The sequence below is a fragment of the Musca domestica genome, unplaced genomic scaffold, assembly GCF_030504385.1.
Source record: "Musca domestica strain aabys unplaced genomic scaffold, Musca_domestica.polishedcontigs.V.1.1 8, whole genome shotgun sequence".
Taxonomy (NCBI): domain Eukaryota; kingdom Metazoa; phylum Arthropoda; class Insecta; order Diptera; family Muscidae; genus Musca; species Musca domestica.
Window position 1 is genome coordinate 14,860,078 of NW_026712409.1, and position 23,142 is coordinate 14,883,219.

Sequence of the window (23,142 nt, forward strand, 5' to 3'; positions counted from 1 at the left end):
TTTCAAATTTGTATTAGAAAAATATGTTTTTGTATTTCCATCCCTGGCATAGACAATCTGGGCAGGTTGAAATGTTCACAGAGCCAAGTTCCACTAACATTGACCTCCATTACCCACCAGATACTTAACACAACACTTATGGACTGTGTCACAAAAGCAAAGCACATCTCCCCACGGGAGACCCCTCTTTTGTCCAATGAAATGAATCGAGCAAATTATGCCCTTTTCAAGATGATGATTCTCCCATTGTTAAAGATGCGGACAATGCACGTTGATGATGATCGGATCCATAGATAAAAATAATCTTTAATTATATAAATGAGTGTGTGTAAATGGCCAAGTTTTATGAATGAGTCGGTAATTTGGCTACTGTTTTTGTGTCAAAGCAACAGCGGGGCTATCAGGAACAGCGATTTTTATTTTATTATCTATCTGTCTTTTATTTATTAAATGACCTTTACAGACAAGTAAAAATGTATCAAAGGAGTTAGCGCAGAAATATTTTGAAGAGATATGTCTATAGAAATTGGTGATTTTTCTACAGAAAAAAGTCTCCACAGTTCACTGGGGAACTTTTTTCTATCGAAAAAAGTCTCCACAGTTCACTGGGGGATTTCTTTCTATAGAAAAAAGCCTCCACAGTTCACTGGGGAACCTCTTTCTATCGAAAAAAGTCTCCACAGTTCACTGGGGAACTGCTTTCTATAGGAAAAAGTCTTCACAGTTCACTGGAGAATTTTTTTCTATAGAAAAAAGTCTCCACGTTTCACTTTGGAGTTTTTTTCTTTAGAAAAAAGTCTCCACGTTTCACTGTGGATTTTTTTCTATAGAAAAAAGTCTCCACGTTTCACTGTGGAGTCTTTTTGTATAGAAAAACGTCTCCACGTTTCACTGTGGAGTTCTTTTCTATTGATAAAAGTCTCCACAGTTCACTGGGGAATTTTTTTCTATTGAAAAAAGTCTCCACAGTTCACTGGGGAATTTTTTTCTATAGAAAAAAGTCTCTACAGTTCACTGGGTAATTTTTTTCTATAGAAAAAAGTCTCCACAGTTCACTGGGGAATTTTTTTCTGTAGAAAAAAGTCTCCACAGTTCACTGGGGAATTTTTTTCTGTAGAAAAAAGTCTCCACAGTTCACTGGGGAATTTTTTTCTGTAGAAAAAAGTCTCCACAGTTCACTGGGGAATTTTTTTCTATAGAAAAAAGTCTCCACAGTACACTGTGGAATTTTTTTCTGTAGAAAAAAGTCTCCACAGTTCACTTGGGAATTTTTTTCTGTAGAAAAAAGTCTCCACAGTTCACTGGGGAATTTTTTTCTATAGAAAAAAGTCTCCACAGTACACTGTGGAATTTTTTTCTATAGAAAAAAGTCTCCACAGTACACTGTGGAATTTTTTTCTATAGAAAAAAGTCTCCACAGCACTCTGTGGAATTTTTTTCTATAGAAAAAAGTCTCCACATTACACTGTGGAATTTTTTTCTATAGAAAAAAGTCTCCACAGTACACTGTGGAATTTTTTTCTATAGAAAAAAGTCTCCGCAGTACACTGTGGATTTTTTTCTATGGAAAAAGGTCTCCAAAGTTCACCGGGGAATTTGTTTTCTATTAAAAAAGTCTCCACGGGTCAAAAAAGTCTCCACCGGTCACTTTTTATAGAAAAAAGTCTCATCAGTTCACTGCGAAATTTTTTTCTGTAGTCTCCACTGTTCCCTGGGCATTTAATTTCTTTAAAAAACGTCTCCTTGATGGCCTGAGTATATTTCTTTGAGATTGGAGAGTTTTTGTTGGTATTTTTAAGCTTTTTTCAAATTAAACTTACCTTTGATATTTAAGCATTACACGAGGCAATAGGAAATTTCCATCAGACGAACTGGCAGCTGTAGGTGTGGCAGCAGCAGCAGCCTCCTTGGCGTTGATGTCAACAGCTGTTGCCGTTGTATCATTGGCAATATTTTGATCGAGGCTATCCACAGCCATTGATGTTTCTGCGGCGGCCGCTGCCGATGATGACGTAGCAGAGGAGGAGGAGCAACACGAAGCCTTGGTCCTGGATTTTGATGATGCTGACGATGTCGATGAGGATATGCCCGATGATGACACTTTCAAGTGTTTAATGTCATCCTCATCGTCATCGGCAAACGATGAAGAGGTCGATGTTGTGGACAGTGACGAAGAGGCAGAGTTGTGGTTACTGCCTCCTTTGTGGCCACTCGCATTGTTGTTGTTGGTGGTGGGATTGACATTTATGCCCCCGAAAAGGGCCACCCCGAAACGTTGCAGATATGAGCTGGTGTGTTTGTTGCCGGGCATTTTGGCCTGGCCATGGCTGCTCAGATGAGGAGGATGCTTATCGACTATGAAATTATCACTAGTGGAGGAGATTTTGCCCCGAACAGCTGCAGGAGGATGCTGTTGGGGATGTGGCTGTTTTGAGCTGGAATAACCAAAGCTGGCCTGTGCTGCGGATGACGGTGGTAAATGCTGTCTGGTTTGACTTGAATGTAATTGCTGTTGTGGTTTTTGTTGCTGCTTAGACTTTAGATGCTGTTGACTATTTGTTGTTGTTATTGCTGACTTGTTGTGACCCCTTCCATCCCTGTTCCCCTTATGCCTACCCTCCCCATCCTCTTCATCCTCATCGTCATAGGGCAGCACCTCAATTGCATCGAAGTCATATGAATTGAAATAGGCCTGCTCACGGGTCCTCTTAACTTTGGCTGCCTCCGAGGTGTGATTATCGATTTCCGAGGTTGCATGGCTGCCCGAAACTGTGGGTGGGGCCTTGTGATAAATGGGCATTACGATAGCTTTGGCAGCTAAAGGTGTAAAATTGTATTTTAAGGTGTTTAAAAATCGTGATGACGATATTGAACCGCCACAGGTAAAGCGTGATAATGTCGTTTTATAAATTGAAAGACATCGGCATTGGGGTGTCTGGTTGTGCTTGAAGTTATGTCAATGAAATGGGAAGATCTCTATTTTCTTTTGTCGATTGTTTTTCTACAACTCCTTGATCAGTGTCCTTAAAGAGGTCGCGGTTTCGATTCACTTGGTCTGCAAAGATAAAGAAAGGGAAACATTTTTTTAATGTTCGAACTAGTTTTAGTTGATTTTAGTTGGTTTTATTTAATACAGCAAAATTCCTCAGGTCCCTGAGGACAGTTTTTTCTATAGGAAAAAATTCCGCAGGTCCCTGAGGACTGTTTTTTCTATAGAAAAAAATTCCACTGGTCCCTGAGGACAGTCTTTCTATAGAAAAAAATTCCGCAGGTCCCTGAGGACAGTTTTTTCTATAGGAAAAAATTCCGCTGGTCCCTGAGGACAGTTTTTTCTATAGGAAAAAAAATAGAGAAAAATTCCTCAGTTCTCTGAGGTAAGTTTTTTCTATAGAAAAAAATTCCTCAGTTCTCTGAGGTAAGTTTTTTCCATAGAAAAAAATTCCTCAGTTCTCTGAGGTAAGTTTTTTCTATAGAAAAAAATTCCTCAGTTCTCTGAGGTAAGTTTTTTCTATAGAAAAAAATTCCTCAGTTCTCTGAGGTAAGTTTTTTCTATAGAAAAAAATTCCTCAGTTCTCTGAGGTAAGTTTTTTCTATAGAAAAAAATTCCTCATTCCTCTGAGGTGAGTTTTTTCTATAGAAAAAAATTCCTCAGTTCTCTGAGGACAGTTTTTTCTATAGAAAAAAAATCCTCAGTTATTTGAGGTAAGTTTTTTCTATAGGAAAAAATTCCTCAGTTGGCTGAGGAGACTTTTTCTATAGAAAAAAATTCCTCAGTTGGCTGAGGAGACTTTTTTCTATAGAAAAAAATTCCTCAGTTGGCTGAGGAGACTTTTTCTATAGAAAAAAATTCCTCAGTTGGCTGAGGAGACTTTTTTCTATAGAAAAAAATTCCTCAGTTGGCTGAGGAGACTTTTTTCTATAGAAAAAAAATCTTCAGTCTATAGAAAAATATTCCTTTGTGGGACGAGGATTGGAAAAAATTCTATGGAAAAATTATATAGATTTCTGTCTATACTCTGGACTTAAGAAAAAATATCTGCAATTGTTATTTCTTTATTACAAGCTAGTGGCGGAGTGAGCTTTCCCTCTCTGTTTCCACAAATAAAAAAGTCGTATTATTGCTTATCTGTTACAAACGGTCCACCAACAATGTTGCTTGATTAGGAGGCTGGCGATAACTTGGGGAAGTTGTGAAAACTGAAAGCCAACAAGAAACAGTTGAGATTGAGAAATTACGGTTTGTCATAAAAAAAGCCAAAGAAAAGAGAAGGAAATACGACAACAATAACAAGTGATGAAGTCTATTTGTAATTTACATAATATCTGCTGGGGATGGTGGTCAAGCAAAAAGACAAAGAAAGTAATGACGAAAAGAATATATTTTCTTATACCAGATTATGAACCTCAGAGCTTGGACTAAAAAAATATATATTCTATGCCTCTGAGTTTCCAAGGAACCCATGGTGTAAAAATCTCCTCTCTTATTGGTCGGTTTTTACCCCAACGCAAAATTAAAAAAAAATATATATTTAACGAATGATTTATTAGCTTGTTTTTGCCAAAGACTCCTATTACGGCAATGCCTGCAGTCTCTCATTACCAATGGCCAAGAATGGTAAGACAAAATAGCGGCTAATAAGGCAGCAGCAACAGCAGCCTAGAAAACTTCCTACCATTAATCATGTTGGTGTTGGAAAATTTTGTAATCCATATTTTAGAGGTTCAAGAAAATGAAAAATATCCCTCGAATCAGACTCACTGCTTTTCATTCAAACAACAAGGCCCCCACTTTAACTATAAGCCCTGCCCCGCCCCCTGTTCCCGTGCCCAAAAACATAAAACAATTACAAATTAAATTTTTCGGTTTGTGGTTTAATTTTTGGCTTACGTTGGTATTGTTGTTGTTTCAAAAGCCAACACAGTAGCCATTGTATTTCACAACAACAATAATTGTCACAATGACAATAACACCAGACATAACAACAGCACATTATCGCGACCAGAAAATTTGAACAATGGCTGGCTTAAAATGAAACAATGCCAGATGTGCGGAATAATTTACTTGGAAGAATTAAAAAAGTCTCCTCAGCCAGCTGAGGAAATTTTTTCTATATGAAAAAGTCGCCTCAGCCAGCTGAGGAAATTTTTTCTGTAGGAAAAAGTCTCCTCAGCCAGCTGAGGAAATTTTTTCTATAGGAAAACGTCTCCTCAGCCAGCTGAGGAAATTTTTTCTATAGGAAAACGTCTCCTCAGCCAGCTGAGGAAATTTTTTCTATAGGAAAAAGTCTCCTCAGCCAGCTGAGGAAAAAGTCTCCTCAGCCAGCTGAGGAAATTTTTTCTATAGGAAAAAGTCTCCTCAGCCAGCTGAGGAAATTTTTTCTATAGGAAAACGTCTCCTCAGCCAGCTGAGGAAATTTTTTCTATAGGAAAAAGTCTCCTCAGCCAGCTGAGGAAAAAGTCTCTTCAGCTAGCTGAGGAAATTTTTTCTATAGGAAAAAGTCTTCTCAGCCAGCTGAGGAAATTTTTTCTATAGGAAAAGTCTCCTCAGCCAGCTGAGGAAATTTTTTCTATAGGAAAAAGTCTCCTCAGCCAGCTGAGGAAATTTTTTCTATAGGAAAAAGTCTCCTCAGCCAGCTGAGGAAATTTTTTCTATAGGAAAAGTCTCCTCAGGCAGCTGAGGAAATTTTTTCTATAGGAAAAAGTCTCCTCAGGCAGCTGAGGAAATTTTTTCTATAGGAAAAAGTCTCCTCAGGCAGCTGAGGAAATTTTTTCTATAGGAAAAAGTCTCCTCAGGCAGCTGAGGAAATTTTTTCTATAGGAAAAAGTCTCCTCAGCCAGCTGAGGAAATTTTTTCTATAGGAAAAAGTCTCCTCAGCCAGCTGAGGAAATTTTTTCTATAGGAAAAAGTCTCCTCAGGCAGCTGAGGAAATTTTTTCTATAGGAAAAAGTCTCCTCAGGCAGCTGAGGAAATTTTTTCTATAGGAAAAAGTCTCCTCAGCCAGCTGAGGAAATTTTTTCTGTAGGAAAAAGTCTCCTCAGCCAGCTGAGGAAATTTTTTCTGTAGTAAAAAGTCTCCTCAGCCAGCTGAGGAAATTTTTTCTATAGGAAAAAGTCTCCTCAGCCAGCTGAGGAAATTTTTTCTATAGGAAAAAGTCTCCTCAGCCAGCTGAGGAAATTTTTACTATAGGAAAAAGTCTCCTCAGCCAGCTGAGGAAATTTTTTCTATAGGAAAAAGTCTCCTCAGCCAGCTGAGGAAATTTTTCTTTAGGAAAAAGTCTTCTCAGCCAGCTAGAAAATTTTTTCTTTAGGAAAAAGTCTTCTCAGCCAACTGAGGAAATTTTTTCTTTAGGAAAAAGTCTTCTCAGCCAGCTGAGGAAATTTTTTCTTTAGGAAAAAGTCTTCTCAGCCAGCTGAGAAATTTTTTCTGTTGGAAAAAGTCTCCTCAGGGATCTGAGGATTTTTTCTATGGAAAAAAACTCTCCTCAGGGACCTGAGGATTTTTTTCTATGGAAAAAACTCTCCTCAGGGATCTGAGGATTTTTTCTATGGAAAAAACTCTCCTCAGGGACCTGAGGATTTTTTTTCTATGGAAAAAACTCTCCTCATGGACCTGAGGATTTTTTTCTATGGAAAAAACTCTCCTCAGGGACCTGAGGATTTTATTCTGTGGAAAAAACTCCCCTCAGGGACCTGAGGATTTTTTTTCTATGGAAAAAACTCTCCTCAGGGACCTGAGGATTTTTTTTTCTATGGAAAAAACTCTCCTCAGGGACCTGAGGATTTTTTTTCTATGGAAAAGTTTTTTCTATAGAAAAAAATTCCTCAGGTCCCTGAGGACAGTTTTTTCTATAGAAAAAAGTCTCCTCAGGGACCTGAGGAATTTTTTTGTATAGAAAAAAGTTTCCTCAGGGACCTGAGGAATTTTTTTGTATAGAAAAAAGTCTCCTCAGTTTCCTGAAGAATTTTTTACTATAGAAAAAAGTCTCCTCAGTTTCCTGAGGAATTTTTTACTATAGAAAAAAGTCTCCTCAGTTTCCTTAGAAATCCTCATAGAGCAAATAACTTTCCCACTAACCTCGTATTCTCCCGCTTGTTGCTCTCAATACTTTCAATCAATTTAACAAATTGAAAAATCTCAAAACAAAAGAGGGAAAATCAACAACAGCAACAAACACTTGCCGTTGCTGAAACAGTAGCAAAACGGAAATCGAAGATTGAATCACCTAACTAACCAACAAGCCAAGCCAGCCAATAATCGACAGATCTACGACTGGCAAGAAAGGCGGGAAATCGCCTTTGTTTGGCCGGCAATTCAGTTCGTAGAAGTGGCAACAACAGAAGCTGCTGGATTGTATCTTTTGCTTCGGAACATAATGAGCTGACAAACTACGTGAAGATTTGAGGCTGCAGCCACCACAATCGATAAAAGGTGGCGGAGTGTTGCAACGCTTCGAAGTACGACGGTTGCTGCTGTCAGCTACGAAGATTGATTATTTCGCCAAGTTTTGTGTGGTTAAGAATTCTGAAAGCTACAAATAATAGAGTTATTGTTGTTTCTGCCTGGCTGTCTAGCAGCAGCTGCTATTGAAGTGCTTCACGAGGGAAAATGTGTCCATTGTTCTAAACGTTTTGTTGTTCTCGGCAAAGTTTTAAAATAACTTATGTTGTACAATGTTGCCGTTTAGGATTTGATGGCTCATACCAAGCAAAGATAATAGAATGAATTCTAACTGAGGCTTGAGGAATTTTTTTCTAAAGAAAAAACTTACCTCAGTGGCTTGAGGAATTTTTTTCTAAAGAAAAAACTTACCTCAGTGGCTTGAGGAATTTTTTTGTAAAGAAAAAACTTACCTCAATGGCCTGAGGAATTTTTTTCTATAGAAAAAATTTACCTCAATGGCCTGAGGAATTTTTTTCTATAGAAAAAACTTACCTCAATGGCCTGAGGAATTTTTTTCTATAGAAAAAAACTTACCTCAGTGGCCTGGGGAATTTTTTTCTATAGAAAAAACTTACCTCAGTGGCCTGGGGAATTTTTTTCTATAGAAAAAACTTACCTCAGTGGCCTGGGGAATTTTTTTCTATAGAAAAAACTTACCTCAGTGGCCTGGGGAATTTTTTTCTATAGAAAAAACTTACCTCAGTGGCCTGGGGAATTTTTTTCTATAGAAAAAACCTACCTCAGTGGCTTGGGGAATTTTTTTCTATAGAAAAAACCTACCTCAGTGGCCTGGGGAATTTTTTTTCTATAGAAAAAAACTTACCTCAGTGGCCTGAGGAACTTTTTCTATGGAAAAAACTTACCTCAGTGGCGTGAGGAATTTTTTTCTATGGAAAAAACTTACCTCAATGGCCAGAGGATTTTTTTTCTATGGAAAAAACTTACCTCGGTGGCCTGAGTAATTTTTCTATAGAAAATTTATTCTTTACTTTTGGTCGGAAAATGGTCGAATATCTAAAAAATTTTTCCTACATCTCTGTAGTTGAATTGTTTTCCTTAAGATTTGTTAAGTTTGACTAAAGTTTGAAAAAAGTTGCCTTGCTTGACTCCAACCTCTCCCGAGGCTATTATGCCACAGCATTTAAAACTGTTCATCATTGTTTAATGCGATTGTCGGCTAATGGCGTTTTAAAGAAGCTCTTAATTTGTGTGGTTCTTTGGAAGCGGCTACCTCCTCAGCTGGAGTCAGCCAAACATATCCACACGACTAGATTCATGAATGATGCTGTTATTCATGTTGGCATGATCTTGCCAATTGTAGATACGATTCGTGAGTGTGTCGGTGTGTGTTCGAGTTGGTCTTATGGAGGAGATTTGTTGCAACTCTAGTTTGAATGCTGGTCTCTGTCGTGGTGGAGCAACAACATTTAAGTACCAGTACCAGTCATATGACCATGGCACACATGCCTTGGGCCGTTGTCGCTGCAACTCTTGACTTGGTGTCTTTCGGCTGGTTTGCTGGCTTCTAAGTTTGTTTTTTGTTCGTTGCATCTAACAGCCAACTAGTTAAGTGACAAGATTTTAGCTGCAGCAGCAATGACTGTTACCAACTCTGGTTGGACTCATTGCTAGAGCTGTTGTGTAATTACTCTTCAAAAGCCAACGAAACTTGGCCACCAAATGAAAACCGAAAATAAAAATAAATCAATTCTTGCAAACAAATCTTATTAGGCTTTAAGGAAAATTTCCATGGAGAACAAGTTTGGCGGCATGAAGCAGAAGAAGATAGCGGGCTTCCTCTAAAATCACATTTACTCTAATAAATATTTGAAAATAATTATCCTCTTCCATAATCGCGCATCCAATGAAATATCACACCCGTCAACAAACCGTTTTGTCCCAATTATTTTCGAGGCTTCAAAAATCGCCAAATTTGTCAAGATTAGCTCATCTGATTACATCAAAATGAGTTTTTTTTTATTTTGGTTCCGCCACACTTGTTATGCGATATCTCATTAACAACTCGGACACCTTAGGTGGGTGGACACCTCAGGTGATTGATTTATTAGCAACAATTCATTATGAGCATTTATTAAATCATTTTTGAGCGTAATCTGTTTATGGCTACGTGACAACTAATAAATTTCGATAAAAACAAAACATCCTCCTCATCTACAGCCACGTTCGGCGAATGAGGTGTTTTATTACACAGCATCATCTTCCACAGAGGATTAGCAGGTTTTTTCTATTTCGCTAAGCTTTTAAACAAATTAGCAAAACATAACTCCAAACACCAACCAAACACAATAGCAAAAACCGAAATCCCACACTTGTCGCTGCTATGGTTCGGGGAAGACAATTTTGTAGCTGCCAAGCGCAAAAAAGAAAACAAAAAAAAAAAAAAAAACTTGGGGAGAAGTCAATTTTAAACCTATTGCATAATATTATCAACAAAAAATTTTCTATAGAAAAAGTCTCCTCAGCCAACTGAGGAATTTTTTTCCTATAGAAAAAAGTCTCCTCAGGCAACTGAGGATTTTTTTTCTCTATGGAAAAGGTCTCCTTAGGAACCTGAAGAAATTTTTTCTATAGAAAAAAGTCTCCTCAGCCAACAGCCAAAATTCCTCAGGTTCCTGAGGACACTTTTTTCCATAGGAAAACAATCCTCAGATTCCTGAGGACACTTTTTTCTATAGAAAAAAAATTCCTCAGTTGGCTGAGGAGAATTTTTTCTATAGAAAAAAATTCCTCAGTTGGCTAAGGAGAATTTTTTCTATAGAAAAAAATTCCTCAGTTCTATAGAAAAAAAATTCCTCAGTTGGCTTTTTTCTATAGGAAAAAATTCCTCAGTTGGCTGAGAACACTTTTTTCTATAGAAAAAAATTCCTCAGTTGGCTGAGGAGACTTTTTTCTATAGAAAAAAATTCCTCAGTTGGCTGAGGAGACTTTTTTCTATAGAAAAAAATTCCTCAGTTGGCTGAGGAGACTTTTTTCTATAGAAAAAAATTCCTCAGTTGGCTGAGGAGACTTTTTTCTATAGAAAAAAATTCCTCAGTTGGCTGAGGAGACTTTTTTCTATAGAAAAAAATTCCTCAGTTGGCTGAGGAGACTTTTTTCTATAGAAAAAAATTCCTCAGTTGGCTGAGGAGACTTTTTTCTATAGAAAAAAATTCCTCAGTTGGCTGAGGAGACTTTTTTCTATAGAAAAAAATTCCTCAGTTGGCTGAGGAGACTTTTTTCTATAGAAAAAATTCCTCAGCTGGCTGAGGAGACTTTTTTCTATAGAAAAAAATTCCTCAGTTGGCTGAGGAGACTTTTTTCTATAGAAAGAAATTCCTCAGTTGGCTGAGGAGACTTTTTTCTATAGAAAGAAATTCCTCAGTTGGCTGAGGAGACTTTTTCTATAGAAAGAAATTCCTCAGTTGGCTGAGGAGATTTTTTCTATAGAAAGAAATTCCTCAGTTGGCTGAGGAGATTTTTTCAATAGAAAGAAATTCCTCAGTTGGCTGAGGAGACTTTTTTCTATAGAAAGAAATTCCTCAGTTGGCTGAGGAGAATTTTTTCTATAGAAAGAAATTCCTCAGTTGGCTGAGGAGACTTTTTTCTATAGAAAGAAATTCCTCAGTTGGCTGAGGAGACTTTTTTCTATAGGAATTTTTTTCAACTGAGGAATTTTTTTCTATAGAAATTCCTCAGGTTCCTGAGGAGACTTTTTTCTATAGAAAAAAATTCCTCAGGTTCCTGAGGAGACTTTTTTCTATAGAAAAAAATTCCTCAGGTTCCTGAGGAGACTTTTTTCTATAGAAAAAAATTCCTCAGGTTCCTGAGGAGACTTTTTTCTATAGAAAAAAAATCCTCAGGTTCCTGAGAAGACTTTTTTCTATAGAAAAAAATTCCTCAGGTTCCTGAGGAGACTTTTTTTTTAAAAAAAAATTCCTCAGGTTCCTGAGGAGACTTCTTTCTATAGGGAGGACTTTAGTTGAAGAAATAGTTCCTCAGGTGATTTGTATTTGGAGAGATTTTTGAAAAAAAAATTAAAATCGTTACCACTAACTTTTTCCGCCCTATTACAACAAATGCCAGTCATTACCAGTATTTGTAACAATTTCAGCAATTGAGCTGTCATTACAACACAATTTGACTCTCTAAAACGCATTTCATTCCATTTATTTTGTTTGGTTTTGTATTTTGCATTTGTTTTGGGGTTCGTTTTTTTATTGCAAACGGAAATCTATGGCACTGCTGACATAACTTGACAATCATTTTTCCCAGCCCGTAATGGTGCAATTCAAAAATGACATTTCACAGAAAAAAAGCAATGGAGAAAAAGGGATCCATAAACCAAACCAAACAGAAACAACAACAAACAAAAGATTAAAATTATAATCCCAAAAAGAGATAAATGCCCAAACAAAAACCAAACTTCAATTATTTCCAACGCAAATGGCATCGATGGGAATTTGAAAGTTTTTCGAAAAGCCAAACTTCAACACGAATTACCAACAATTACCAACTTTTACACTTGACGGCATGACAAATGGAGTTGGGGGAATGTTGGGTTTTATTTGCTTTGAAGGTCGAAGGGGTGGAGTGCAGGGCGGATGTTGAAAGAGATCATTTTCAGGCAGCATCACCATTAATTTCAAGTGATCCGCAATTACCGATGGTCGTAGGCCAAACTCCATGGTGAAATGCCACAAAATAAGTAGTTTCAAAACGGTTTTGAATTTACAGACTTTAATCGTGGATATTTCTTGGATACAGTGGTTTGCAAATAAATCTGGATCAATAAAAAAAATTTAAATTAAAAAAATGAAGATTTCAAAATTATTGGGTTTGTGTCTTAAGTCTTTTGTATCCAACTATTTTTTTTTTTTTTTTTGAAATATAGTGTTTTCAAACAGCTCGCTGAGAAGGAATTATGGGTTTTCTAACTTTGTTTTTTTTCTCCCCCAACCCCCTATCCCGTGTCAATAGGCCAAATAGCCTCTACAAATCAGTAAAACCGCAAAAGATCACGCCCACTCGACGCAACCAATTTGATTAGCAAATCCCCCACCCTGAATTGTTTTTATGGGGCGTGTTTAGTGGCAATAAAAATGGCATGGAATAAATAACCGTTAACTCAAAGTGATTAATTTAATGTTTAATTTTGTTTTTTTATTTTTGGTTTTTAACAAACATAAATCCATAAGACCCATTCATTCTTTATCGTCATAATCATAGGCAACACACCCACCCTGGGGCATGATCAACAAATTTGATAACTATTTCAAAACATCCAATAAAACATAAATGATTAGCTCAATTGAAATATCATCGAGGAGGGGAAGTGGTTTTTTTTTTCTCAAAGACATTTTCAAATAAATTAAATAAAAAATCGATTAAATAGCCGAACAGGAAAGAACTCTAGAGGGCCCTCTAAAATGTCTTCAAGTTAAAAAGTATCAGACGGATTTGCCGACAGATGTATACCCTCAGCCAAAGTTCGATTTTTAAAATATATTTGGACTTCAACTAAGATTTTTCAAATTGTTGACCCTCTATGGAGTAGGTTCCGAATGAATGGGCCAATATTGCCCACTTCGTATCGGACCTAAAAAAATATGATATAAATATTGCGACGTGCCAAGTTTGGATTTCATAGCGACTACTTGCTCCACTTTACATGACACATGCGATAATTTTTAGAAAATGTTAACATGTGCCTGAGGTACCAGGTGTAGTCGACCGAAGAATTCCATTTTCATGCTTCATCTAATACATATAAAAATATTGGTAATGGCCGAATTACAAGAAAATCGAACATTTATATCAAATTTCATACAAAATCATAAATTCCATATCCATTTTTGGTTGAGAGAAATATTTCGATATAGCAAGAATCGCTGGCTTCTTTCTCAAGTTATGACAGATACAAGCATTTAAAAAGGTGACTCTTTGTAAGTGAGGTAGCAGATGGGGTTCGCAGATATACATCATCTTGAGAACAGAGATTGTTTTAGCAAAAATGTTTGTGTGTGTGAAATTTGAAGAGAGTTTGATGCTTATTCCGCTTTATTTGAGCATTTTGTTTTTCAATATTTTGAGGTACCGTTCTCTACAATTTCTATAACCTCAGTCATATGGCCAGAGAGGATATATATTATTTGATTCGGTCAAAACGTGCCTAGCTGAAATAACGGGTTTAGATCCTAGGTCTCTTTGGCCCAAATCCGTTTCAGGACAATTGGAGTCGATCTAGTGATATACGTCAGGTGCGCACAATAACTCTCGAAGGGAGTATCCGATTTGGTACAAATATTTTTGTCAAACTTAGATCGAGTTCCGAGATGGGAAATATCGGTCAACTTCTTCTGGTACCTCCCACACAAAATGTTGAAAGTTTCAAAGAAAATTTTGCTCCAACTACGCAAATCCTAATATTCGTATTAGTGATAGGTCAGGTGCGAAAATGGACAATATCGATCCACTCCGTCAAGTACCTCTCCCACAGCGGGTCAAAATTTTGAATAATTATGACCCCTACAAAATGTGAAATAAGAGTCCGATTGTCTTTAAATTTCGCACATCCCAATATTTTTATTAACCCAGGATTTGGTGTGAAGATGGAATATGTCGGTCCACTTCTTCAGCAGCTTCCCTACAAAAGGTCGACATTTTGAATAACCAAAACGATCATAAAATCCGAAATAAGCATCCGGTTCTCTTCATATTTCACACATCCCATTAATTCTATTACCACAAGATCTGCTGTGAAGTTGGAATCGGTCCAGAATCGGTCCACTGCTTCTGGGAACTTCCCCACAAAGCGTCAACATTTTGAAAACCCATGAAGCTAATAAATCGTGAAATAAACATCCAATTCCATTCAGACTAAATATTGCTATCAGCAAAAGATCAAGATCTGTAATAAAGATGGTAGCAATCGGACCACTCCTTCTGGTACCTCTTACAAAAAAGGTCAAAATTTCCAAAAAAAATAAAATAAATATTTAACTGCACAGAAAGAGAAAGTATGATCCGATTTTGTTCCAACTTTATAAATCCCAATATTTCCATCAGTGCTACGTCAGGTGTGAAAATAGACAATATCGGCCCACTCCATTAGGTACTCACCACTCCACAAAAGGTCGAAATTTTCAAAAATATATTTTCTACACCGAAAGAGAAACGATAATCCAACTCCAACTTTGTAAATCCTAATACTTGTGTCTGGTGCGAAAATGGGCAATATCGGTCCACTCCATTAAGTAGCTCCCCCACAAATGGTCAAAATTTTGAAAAATTACCACTCTTATAAAATGTGATGTAAGTGTCCGATTGTCTTCAAATTACACACATAGCAATATTTTTGTTAACTCAAGGTCTGGTGTGAAAATAAAATATATTGGTCTACTACTTCTCGTACAAACCCCCCTCCCCGCACAAAGGGACAAAATTTTGAATATTAATGAAGCTCATAAAACGCAAAATTAATCTCCGATTTCATTCATACTTAATACATCTCAATACTTCCATCAACACAAAATCGGCAAAAAAAAAAAAAAAAAAAAAAAAAAAAAAAAAAAAAAAATATATATATATATATATATATATATATATATATATATATATATATATATATATATATATATAGTAGAGATCGGACCATTTATTTTGGTCCTATACGAAATGGACAATATTGGCACATTCCTTCGGAACCTACTCCAAAGAGGGTCAACAATTTGAATAATAATAACAGAAGTCAAAATATATTTAAATCGTCCAACATTGGCGTCGAGCCAAATGCAACTGATCAATCGGGCATCCATCCTCAGCATATGCCCTATTACGCTATCGGCTCGTGAGAAAATTATAAAATTTTTCGAAATTACACTTTTCTTTACTATTTTGACACAGAAAAAAATATATATATTTTTTTTAATTTTTTTACTTGCGATTCCACAACGATATGACTTAATTTCCTATCATTTGGTAATCTTTAGATGAATGTGCACACACACACCAATCGGTATGCGTATGTTTGTATTATATAGGTAACTAGGTACAGATTGAAGTAAACAGATACGGTCATATAAATAAATAAAGATATAATCACAATGAAAACATAATGAAGTTGCAAAAAAATAAAATGAAATGCTCACTCGGGCTCAGTCACACACACAATCACACATGATTACCGCCAGATGATGAATGAACGACGCCGTTGCGATATTTCCCATGGCGTTGATTTGATATGAAAAAGTAACAACAACAATAAAGCAATTAGTTACACCTTAAATGTTGTGTTAATGGGTTAATTACAAAACACACACACACATACATATGTTCAGGCCTACATAAACATTGGTATATCAGTTCCACTGAGTCATCACAAAAATATTCGTTTAGGTATGTAAAGGGAACTCCAAAAAAAAAAGTGGGATTCAAATTCACAAAAAATGTTAATTTTTAGGGGCAATGGAATCATGGAATTCAGATTTATAAACTCTGCATTTTACCATCTTTCCATGGATCACTTCATTAGTGTCCAGATTTTTTGGTAATATTTAAATAACATGCATCTGCCAATATTAAAATTATTTTAAAATAAATCTCCAATTCCCATAATTTGATAAATGTGCTGTGCAAATTTGCAAAAATACAATTTAAATTCGGAACCTCATTATTAAGTTATTCCTTCAAAAAAATATCCCATAAAAAATCGAAAAAATGTGAAAGTAAAAAATAACTTTAATGTGCAATTCTAAATCAAAACTGGTATAAATCTTCCATAAATATTAATAACAAAATGATATTAATGTCTATTATATTGCTATGAGCAAAAAACCCACTATAAAACAAAAGACTTAAGACACATACTTGTTTGCTATTAACTTTCAAAAAATTCTTAAATGTTAACTACAAGCGATTGCTTTTTAAAGAATACAATTTGTCACACATCAGCGATATTCTATAAATATTCAGGCCTCGGACGTAAGCAAAAAAAATCCTCAGTACGCTGAGGACAATTTTTAAATCCTCAGCCATATGGCTACAGAGGGTATATATCATTTGATACGGTCAAAACGTGCCTAGTCGAAATAACGGTTTTAGACCCTAGGTCTCTTGGACCAAATCCGTTTCAGAACATTTGGAGTCGATCTAGCGATGTCCGTCCGTCTGTCTGTCTGTCTGGCTGGCTGGTGCGCACGATAACTCACGAAGGGAGTATCCGATTTGGTCCAAACTTGGTACATCGTAATATTTTTGTCAAACTTAGATCGAGTTCGGAGATGGGCAAGGTCGAAATTTTCAAACAAAAAAATTTTTTGCACAGAAAGAGAAAAAATAATCCGATTTTGCTCCAACTTTGCAAATCTTAATATTTGCGTCAGTGCTAGGTCAAGAGTGAAAATGGACAATATCGGTCCACTCCATCAAGAACCTCCCCCGCAAATGGTCAAAATTTTGAATAATTACAACTCTTATAAAATGTGATATAAAAGTCCGATTGTCTTCAAATTTCACACATGCCAATATTAATGTTAACCCAAGGTCTGGTGTTAAGATGGAATATATCGGTTCATTCCTTCTTGTACCTCCCCCACAAATGGTCGAAATTTAAAAAAATAATATTTTTTTGCACACAAAAAGAAACGATAATCAGATTTTGCTCCAACTTTGCATATCCAAATATTTGCATCGGTGCTAGGTCAGGTGTGAAAATGGACAATATCTGTACACTCCCTTCAGGCACCTCCGCCACAAAATCCGAAATTAGCGTCAGGTTATCTTTATATTTAACACATCCTATTATTTCCAATAACAAAGGATCCGTTGTGAAGGTGGGATATATCGGTCCACTCTTTCTGGTACCTTCCCACAAGGGCTCAAAATTTTGAATATCCATGAAGCTCATAAAAAGGCGAATTGACATCCGATTCTATTCAAGACTTGGTACATACTAAAATTTTCATTGACATATCACAGTCCAAACCTAGCACGTCGCAATATTTATATCATATTTATTTAAGTCCGATACGAAATAACCAATATTGACCTATTCCTTCGGAACCTTCTGCATAAGGGGTTAAACATTTAAATAATCATAACAGAAGTCAAAATATTATTAAATAATCGAACATTGGCTGAGGGTATTTATCTGTAGGCAAAACCGAACGATACTTTTTTACTTGTTTCTATAGAAACCAAGTTAAAGAAAATCAGTCGGTTTTGCGGACAGATATAGCCCCTCAACCAATGTTCGATATATTTGGACTTCTGTTATAATTATTCAAATTGTTGACCCTCCATGGGGTAGGTTCCGAAGGAATGGGACAATATTGTCCATTTCGTATCGGTCCTAAATATATATGATATAAAAATTGTGACGTGCCAGGTTTGGGCTATATTGGTTACTTCCTTCACTTTATATGAGATATGTGATCAGTTTCGGAAAATTTTAAAATCTGCATGAGGTTCCAGATATAATCGAGCGATGTATTCTTTTTTCATACTTCATCTAATACAGATAAAAATATTTATTTGGGCACAATTGCAAGAAAATCGAACACATATATCTAATTTTATGCAAAATCAGAATCTCCAGATTCATCTCAGGTTTCTGGTTGTAAGAAATATTTAGATGAGCAAGCTGTAAAGTAATCCCTGACTTGTTTCGCAAGTTATGACAAATAAAAGTTGAAAATTTAAATTGAAAATTGTGACCCTTTGTGGGTAAGGTACCAGAAGGCTTTCGCAGATACATATATAATCTTCACAACACATCTTGTTTTTTAGCAAATATTTGAATATGTGAAAATTTGAAAGGAGTTGGATGCTTTTTTGCTTTATTTGAGCGTTTTGTTTTTTGAAATGGCTCGATCCCTACCATCTTTATAACAGATCTTGTTTTGATGGAAACATTGAGATGTGCCAAGTCTGAATGGAATCGGATGTTATTTTCGTGATTTATCAGCTTCATGCATATTCAAAATGTTGACCCTTTTGTGGGGCAGGTACCAGATGGAGTGGTTCTATATATCCCATCTTCACAGCAGATCTTGTGTTAGTAGAAATAATGGGATATATGAAATATGAAGAGACCCGGATGCTTATTTCGGATTTTATAATCGTTATGGTTATTCTAAATTTTGTCTCTTTGTGGGGAAGGCACAGGAAGAATCGATCTCTACCATCTTTATAACAGATCTTGTGATGATAGAAATATTGAGATGTGAGAAGGAGTGGACCGATTCATTCCATCTTCGCACCAGTCCTTGGGTTAATAAAAATATTATGATATATTACTCACATCATCAAGACAGTCGGATTCTTACATCACATTTTGTAAGAATTATAAAAATTCAAAATGTTGACCCTTTGTGGGGGAGGTACCTGATGGAGTGGACCGATATTGTCCATTTTCACACCTGACGTAGCACTGATGGAAATATTAGGATTTATAAAGTTGGAACAAAATAGGATCATCCTTTCTCTTTTTGTGCAGTATTTTTTTTTTTTTTTTTGGAAATTTCAACCTTTTTTGTGGGAGGTACCAGAAGGAGTGGTCCGATCGCTACCATCTTTATTACAGATCTTGATCTTTTGCTGATAGAAATATTTAGATGTGCCAAGTCTGAGTGGAATTGGATGTTAATTTCGCGATTTATTAGCTTCATGGATTTTCAAAATGTTGACGCTTTGTGGGGGAGGTCCCAGAAGGAGTGGACCGATATATCCAAACTTCACAGGAGATCTTGTGGTAGTAGAAATAATTGGATATGTGAAATATGAAGAGAATCGGATGCTTATTTCGGATTTTATGATCGTTTTGGTTATTCAAAATTTCGATTTTTTGTCCGGAAGCTGCCAAAAGAAGTGGACCGACATATTCCATCTTCTCACCAAATCCTAAAAATATTGGGATGTGCCGAATTTGAAGACAATCTGACTCATATTTCACATTTTGTAAGGGTCATAATTATTCAAAATTTTGACCCGCAGTGGGAGAGGTACTTGACGGAGTGGATCGATATTGTCCAGTTTCGCATCTGACGAAGCACTGGTGAAAATATATTAGGATTTGCATAGGTGGAGCCAAATCCAATTATCCTTTCATTTCTGTCCAGTAAAATATTTTCGTTCGAAAATTTTGCCTTTTTTGTGGGGGAGGTACCAGAAGGAGTGGACCGATTCTGCCCATCTCCGAACTCCATCTAAGTTTGACAAAAATATTACGATGTAACAAGTTTGGACCAAATCGGATACTCCCTTCGAGATTTATCGTGCGCACCTGCACAAAGAGACGGACGGACGGAAATTGCTAGATCAACTCCAAAAATCCTAAAACGAATTTGGTCCAAAGAGACCTTGGATCTACAACCGTTATTTAGATGAGGCAGGTCATATCAAATGATACATAACCTCTGTAGCCATATATCTGAGTATTATCTATTCTTGGGGATTAAAAAAAGATATTGGCTTTTCTCGTCAACCATTCAAAACAAAAGACTTAAGACACAAACCCAATGATTACCTTTTGGGCCATTTGATATTTTTATACCGTCCACCATACATAGTATGGAGGGTATATTAAGTTCGTCATTCCATTTTAGACCCAACAAAGTATATATATTCTTGATCAGCGTAAATTCTAAGACGATTTAGCCCTGTCCGTCCGTCTGTTGTAATCACAGTCTAAACGAATTAAGATACGAAGCTAAAATTTTGCACAGATCTCTCTTTTGTCTGCAGGCAGGTCAAGTTCGAAGATGTGCTATATCGGTATCCTTCATATAACGGTACCCTCCGATATTCGGTATTTTGATGATTTCAGCCACATTTTTTAGTGGAATTGTCTGAAATTCCACACAAGCGGTTCTTTGTGAGCACTTTACCCCCTGACATACAGTTCTCTATATAGGTTAAAAATATTCGGTATTTTGATGATATTAGCTATATTTTCCAATGGTATTGTCTGAAAATCCACACTAGGAGTTCTTTGTGAGGACTTTAACCCCTGAAATTTGTCTATATATGTTCACAATATCGTATATCCCCCATATAACGGTACCCCGATATTTGAGATTTTCATGATTTTAGTCACATTTCCCAATAGAATTATCTGAAAATCCACACAAGGAGTTCCTTGTGAGTACTTTACCCCCAGACATAGATTTGTCTATATAGGTCCACAAACTCGTATATCCCTTCCGATATTATTTAACAGAATTTTCAATGGATTTTATTTTTTTGAAAATTTTCTAATTCGTTCCAAATGGTGGAGGGTATTCAAAGTTCGGCCCGGCCGAACTTACTGCTTTTTTACTTGTTTTTGTCTTACTAACACATTACATTCATTAATTTTATGATCTTTTTTTCTCGCCCCTCATCTTTTAACAAAATATTTTAAAAAGAACACAACTTCTAAAAATCTACTGATTTTTTTTCGTCAAGGATCCCAAAACAAAAAACTTAAGACACAAGCCCACTGATTATTACATAGCCAATTCTTTTGTTGTTTTTGCCTTACACAGAGACACACAGATTGCAATAATATTTTTATGAACATTTTTACTTATCTCTCGGCATTGCTACAAAAAATTTTAAAAAGAACCCAACTCCTAAACGAAAAGGAGGACAAACGTGATTCTTCTTAAAATATTAACTCAAAAAAAAAAAAAAAAAATACAAAAAATCATATTTTAGCAATAATGACTGCCAAGCTTCATTATTTATTTTTACGATGGCAAAAGCGACAAATGATAGATTGTCAAATTGTTTTCCAACAAAAAAATATCAAAAACATTAATGAAAAAATAAATAAAAAAATTATTCACGTGTATGTCACGCTTAATGCCACGGCACACTTTTAAATATTTATTTGCTTCATTGATTTTCTGAGTTAGAAGGAGAGGGGCTTTGGTTTGTTAGCTTGAAACTACTATTCAATTTTATTTTATTTTTTTGTTTTTCGTGCTCCACAACCAACTGCCTGGGAATAGAGACAGGCAGCCAGCCAACCATTTATTCATCCATGAGTTATACGCTTCAAGATTTGCGTGTTTTTTGTGCTGTTGTTTTTTTTGAGGCATGTGTTCATCCATCTCACTTTCGTGATGTCTGTCTGTATGTGATTTGCTTTAAGCTGCTCATTATTAATTATAGTAATTTATTGAGATATGAATTATATAATGTGATGTGAGTGAGTGAGTGATGGAATGTTTATTGCTAAAATGTTTATAGAATTTGAAATTGTCTTAAAAAATTATACTTTCAAATATCAAATATTTATTAAGTATTGAAAATGTCTTCAATAAACCAAAAATATTCTAAATAATACCTCATGATATTCTTTATAGAAATATTTGGGTAGAGAATTTGGAGATTTCCGAAAAAAATACTTTCAAAAATCCACTGTTTATTAAAAACGGGTTCAAGAAATAGAAGGTATTCCCAATGGTTCTTATAGAGCGAAAACCATCTAAATATTTTCCATACGAAGACGAATATTCGCACCTTACCATCTAGGAGGACAAAATACGATATCTTCTTGAAAAACACCTTTTTTGTTTCTAAGAGAAGCTTCTTTTAAAGAGTGAGAAAAAGAGTGCTTTCTGGTTCACTAGATGAGGATCTTTCGAACTGCTTCGATAAGACTTTTTTGCCTGTTATAAGAAAAATGTCCGGCCTTCTATGAGAAGTCCCTACGGCCATTTGTGGGAAAACCTTCTGATCTTCTAGATGTAGCGTTTATTTTTCCAAGTAATGCTGTTTTTTTTCTATGAGAAGAACTTAACATTCTTTAAGAGAAGATAATTTTATCACTTGAGAAGAAAGGCCGGAGTCGAATAAAGAATTCGATCTCTGAAACCCAATGTGGGTAAGAGTTTATTTTTTTTATATAGACCCGTACTCAGATCCTATTTTTTTCTATAGAAAAAAGTGTTTTCGGTGCCCTGAAAATTTATAGAAAATAGTGTCCTCAGGGATCTGAAGAATTTTTTTTTCTATAGAAAAAAAATTATCCTCATGGATCTGAAGAATTTTGTTTTCTATAGAAAAAAGTATCCTCAGGGATCTGAAGAATTTTTTTCTATAGAAAAAAGTATCCTCAGGGGCCTGAAGAATTTTTTTCTATAGAAAAAAGTGTCTTCAGGGATCTGACAATTTTTTTTTTGGACAAAAGAGCCCTCTGGCTTTTTTCTTTGAAGAAAAGTATCCTAAAGGGACCTCAGTAAGGTTTTTATTTGGAGAAAAGTGTCCTCAGGGACTGAGGATTTTATTCTATGGAAAAAAGTGTTCTTACGGACGTGAGAATTTTTTTCTTTGGAATAAAGTGTCCACTTTTACTTGAGGATTTTTTCTTGAAGAAAAGGTTTCCTCAGGGCCTGATAATTTTTTTTTTCTGTGAAGAAAAGTGTCCTCATAGACCTGAGGAATTTTTTCTTGAGAAAAAATTTTCCTCTGTGCCTTATGATTTTTATCTTTGAAGAAAAGTGTCCTCAGGGACCTGAGGAATTTTTTTCTTTGGAGAAAAGTGTCCTTAGGCACATGAAGATTTTTTTCTGCGCAAAATAAAGTGTCCTCAGTGTCCAGAATAATTGTTGTCTTTGGAAAAAAGTTGTTTTTAAGAGAAGCTCCTTTTAAAAAGTGAGAAAGGGAGAGCTTTCTGGTTCACTAGATGAGGATGTTTCGAACTGCTTCGAGAAGCC

The 23,142-nt window shown here is 35.8% G+C and overlaps 2 protein-coding genes across 2 annotated transcripts in view; both read right to left on the reverse strand.

Annotated features, from left to right (window-relative positions):
* The window catches only part of LOC101892653 (troponin C), a 519,923-nt gene that overhangs the window by 228,034 nt on the left and 268,747 nt on the right, over nucleotides 1-23,142 (reverse strand). The gene's annotated exons all lie outside the window — the stretch shown is intronic.
* LOC101897782 (serine-rich adhesin for platelets) overlaps nucleotides 1-23,142 on the reverse strand; it is a 169,530-nt gene that overhangs the window by 86,671 nt on the left and 59,717 nt on the right. The window contains exon 3 of the mRNA XM_059131002.1: nucleotides 1,821-3,055. Coding sequence (XP_058986985.1) covers nucleotides 1,821-2,800 — 980 coding nt within the window. The 5' untranslated portion in view covers nucleotides 2,801-3,055. The remainder of the gene's footprint in view (nucleotides 1-1,820; nucleotides 3,056-23,142) is intronic.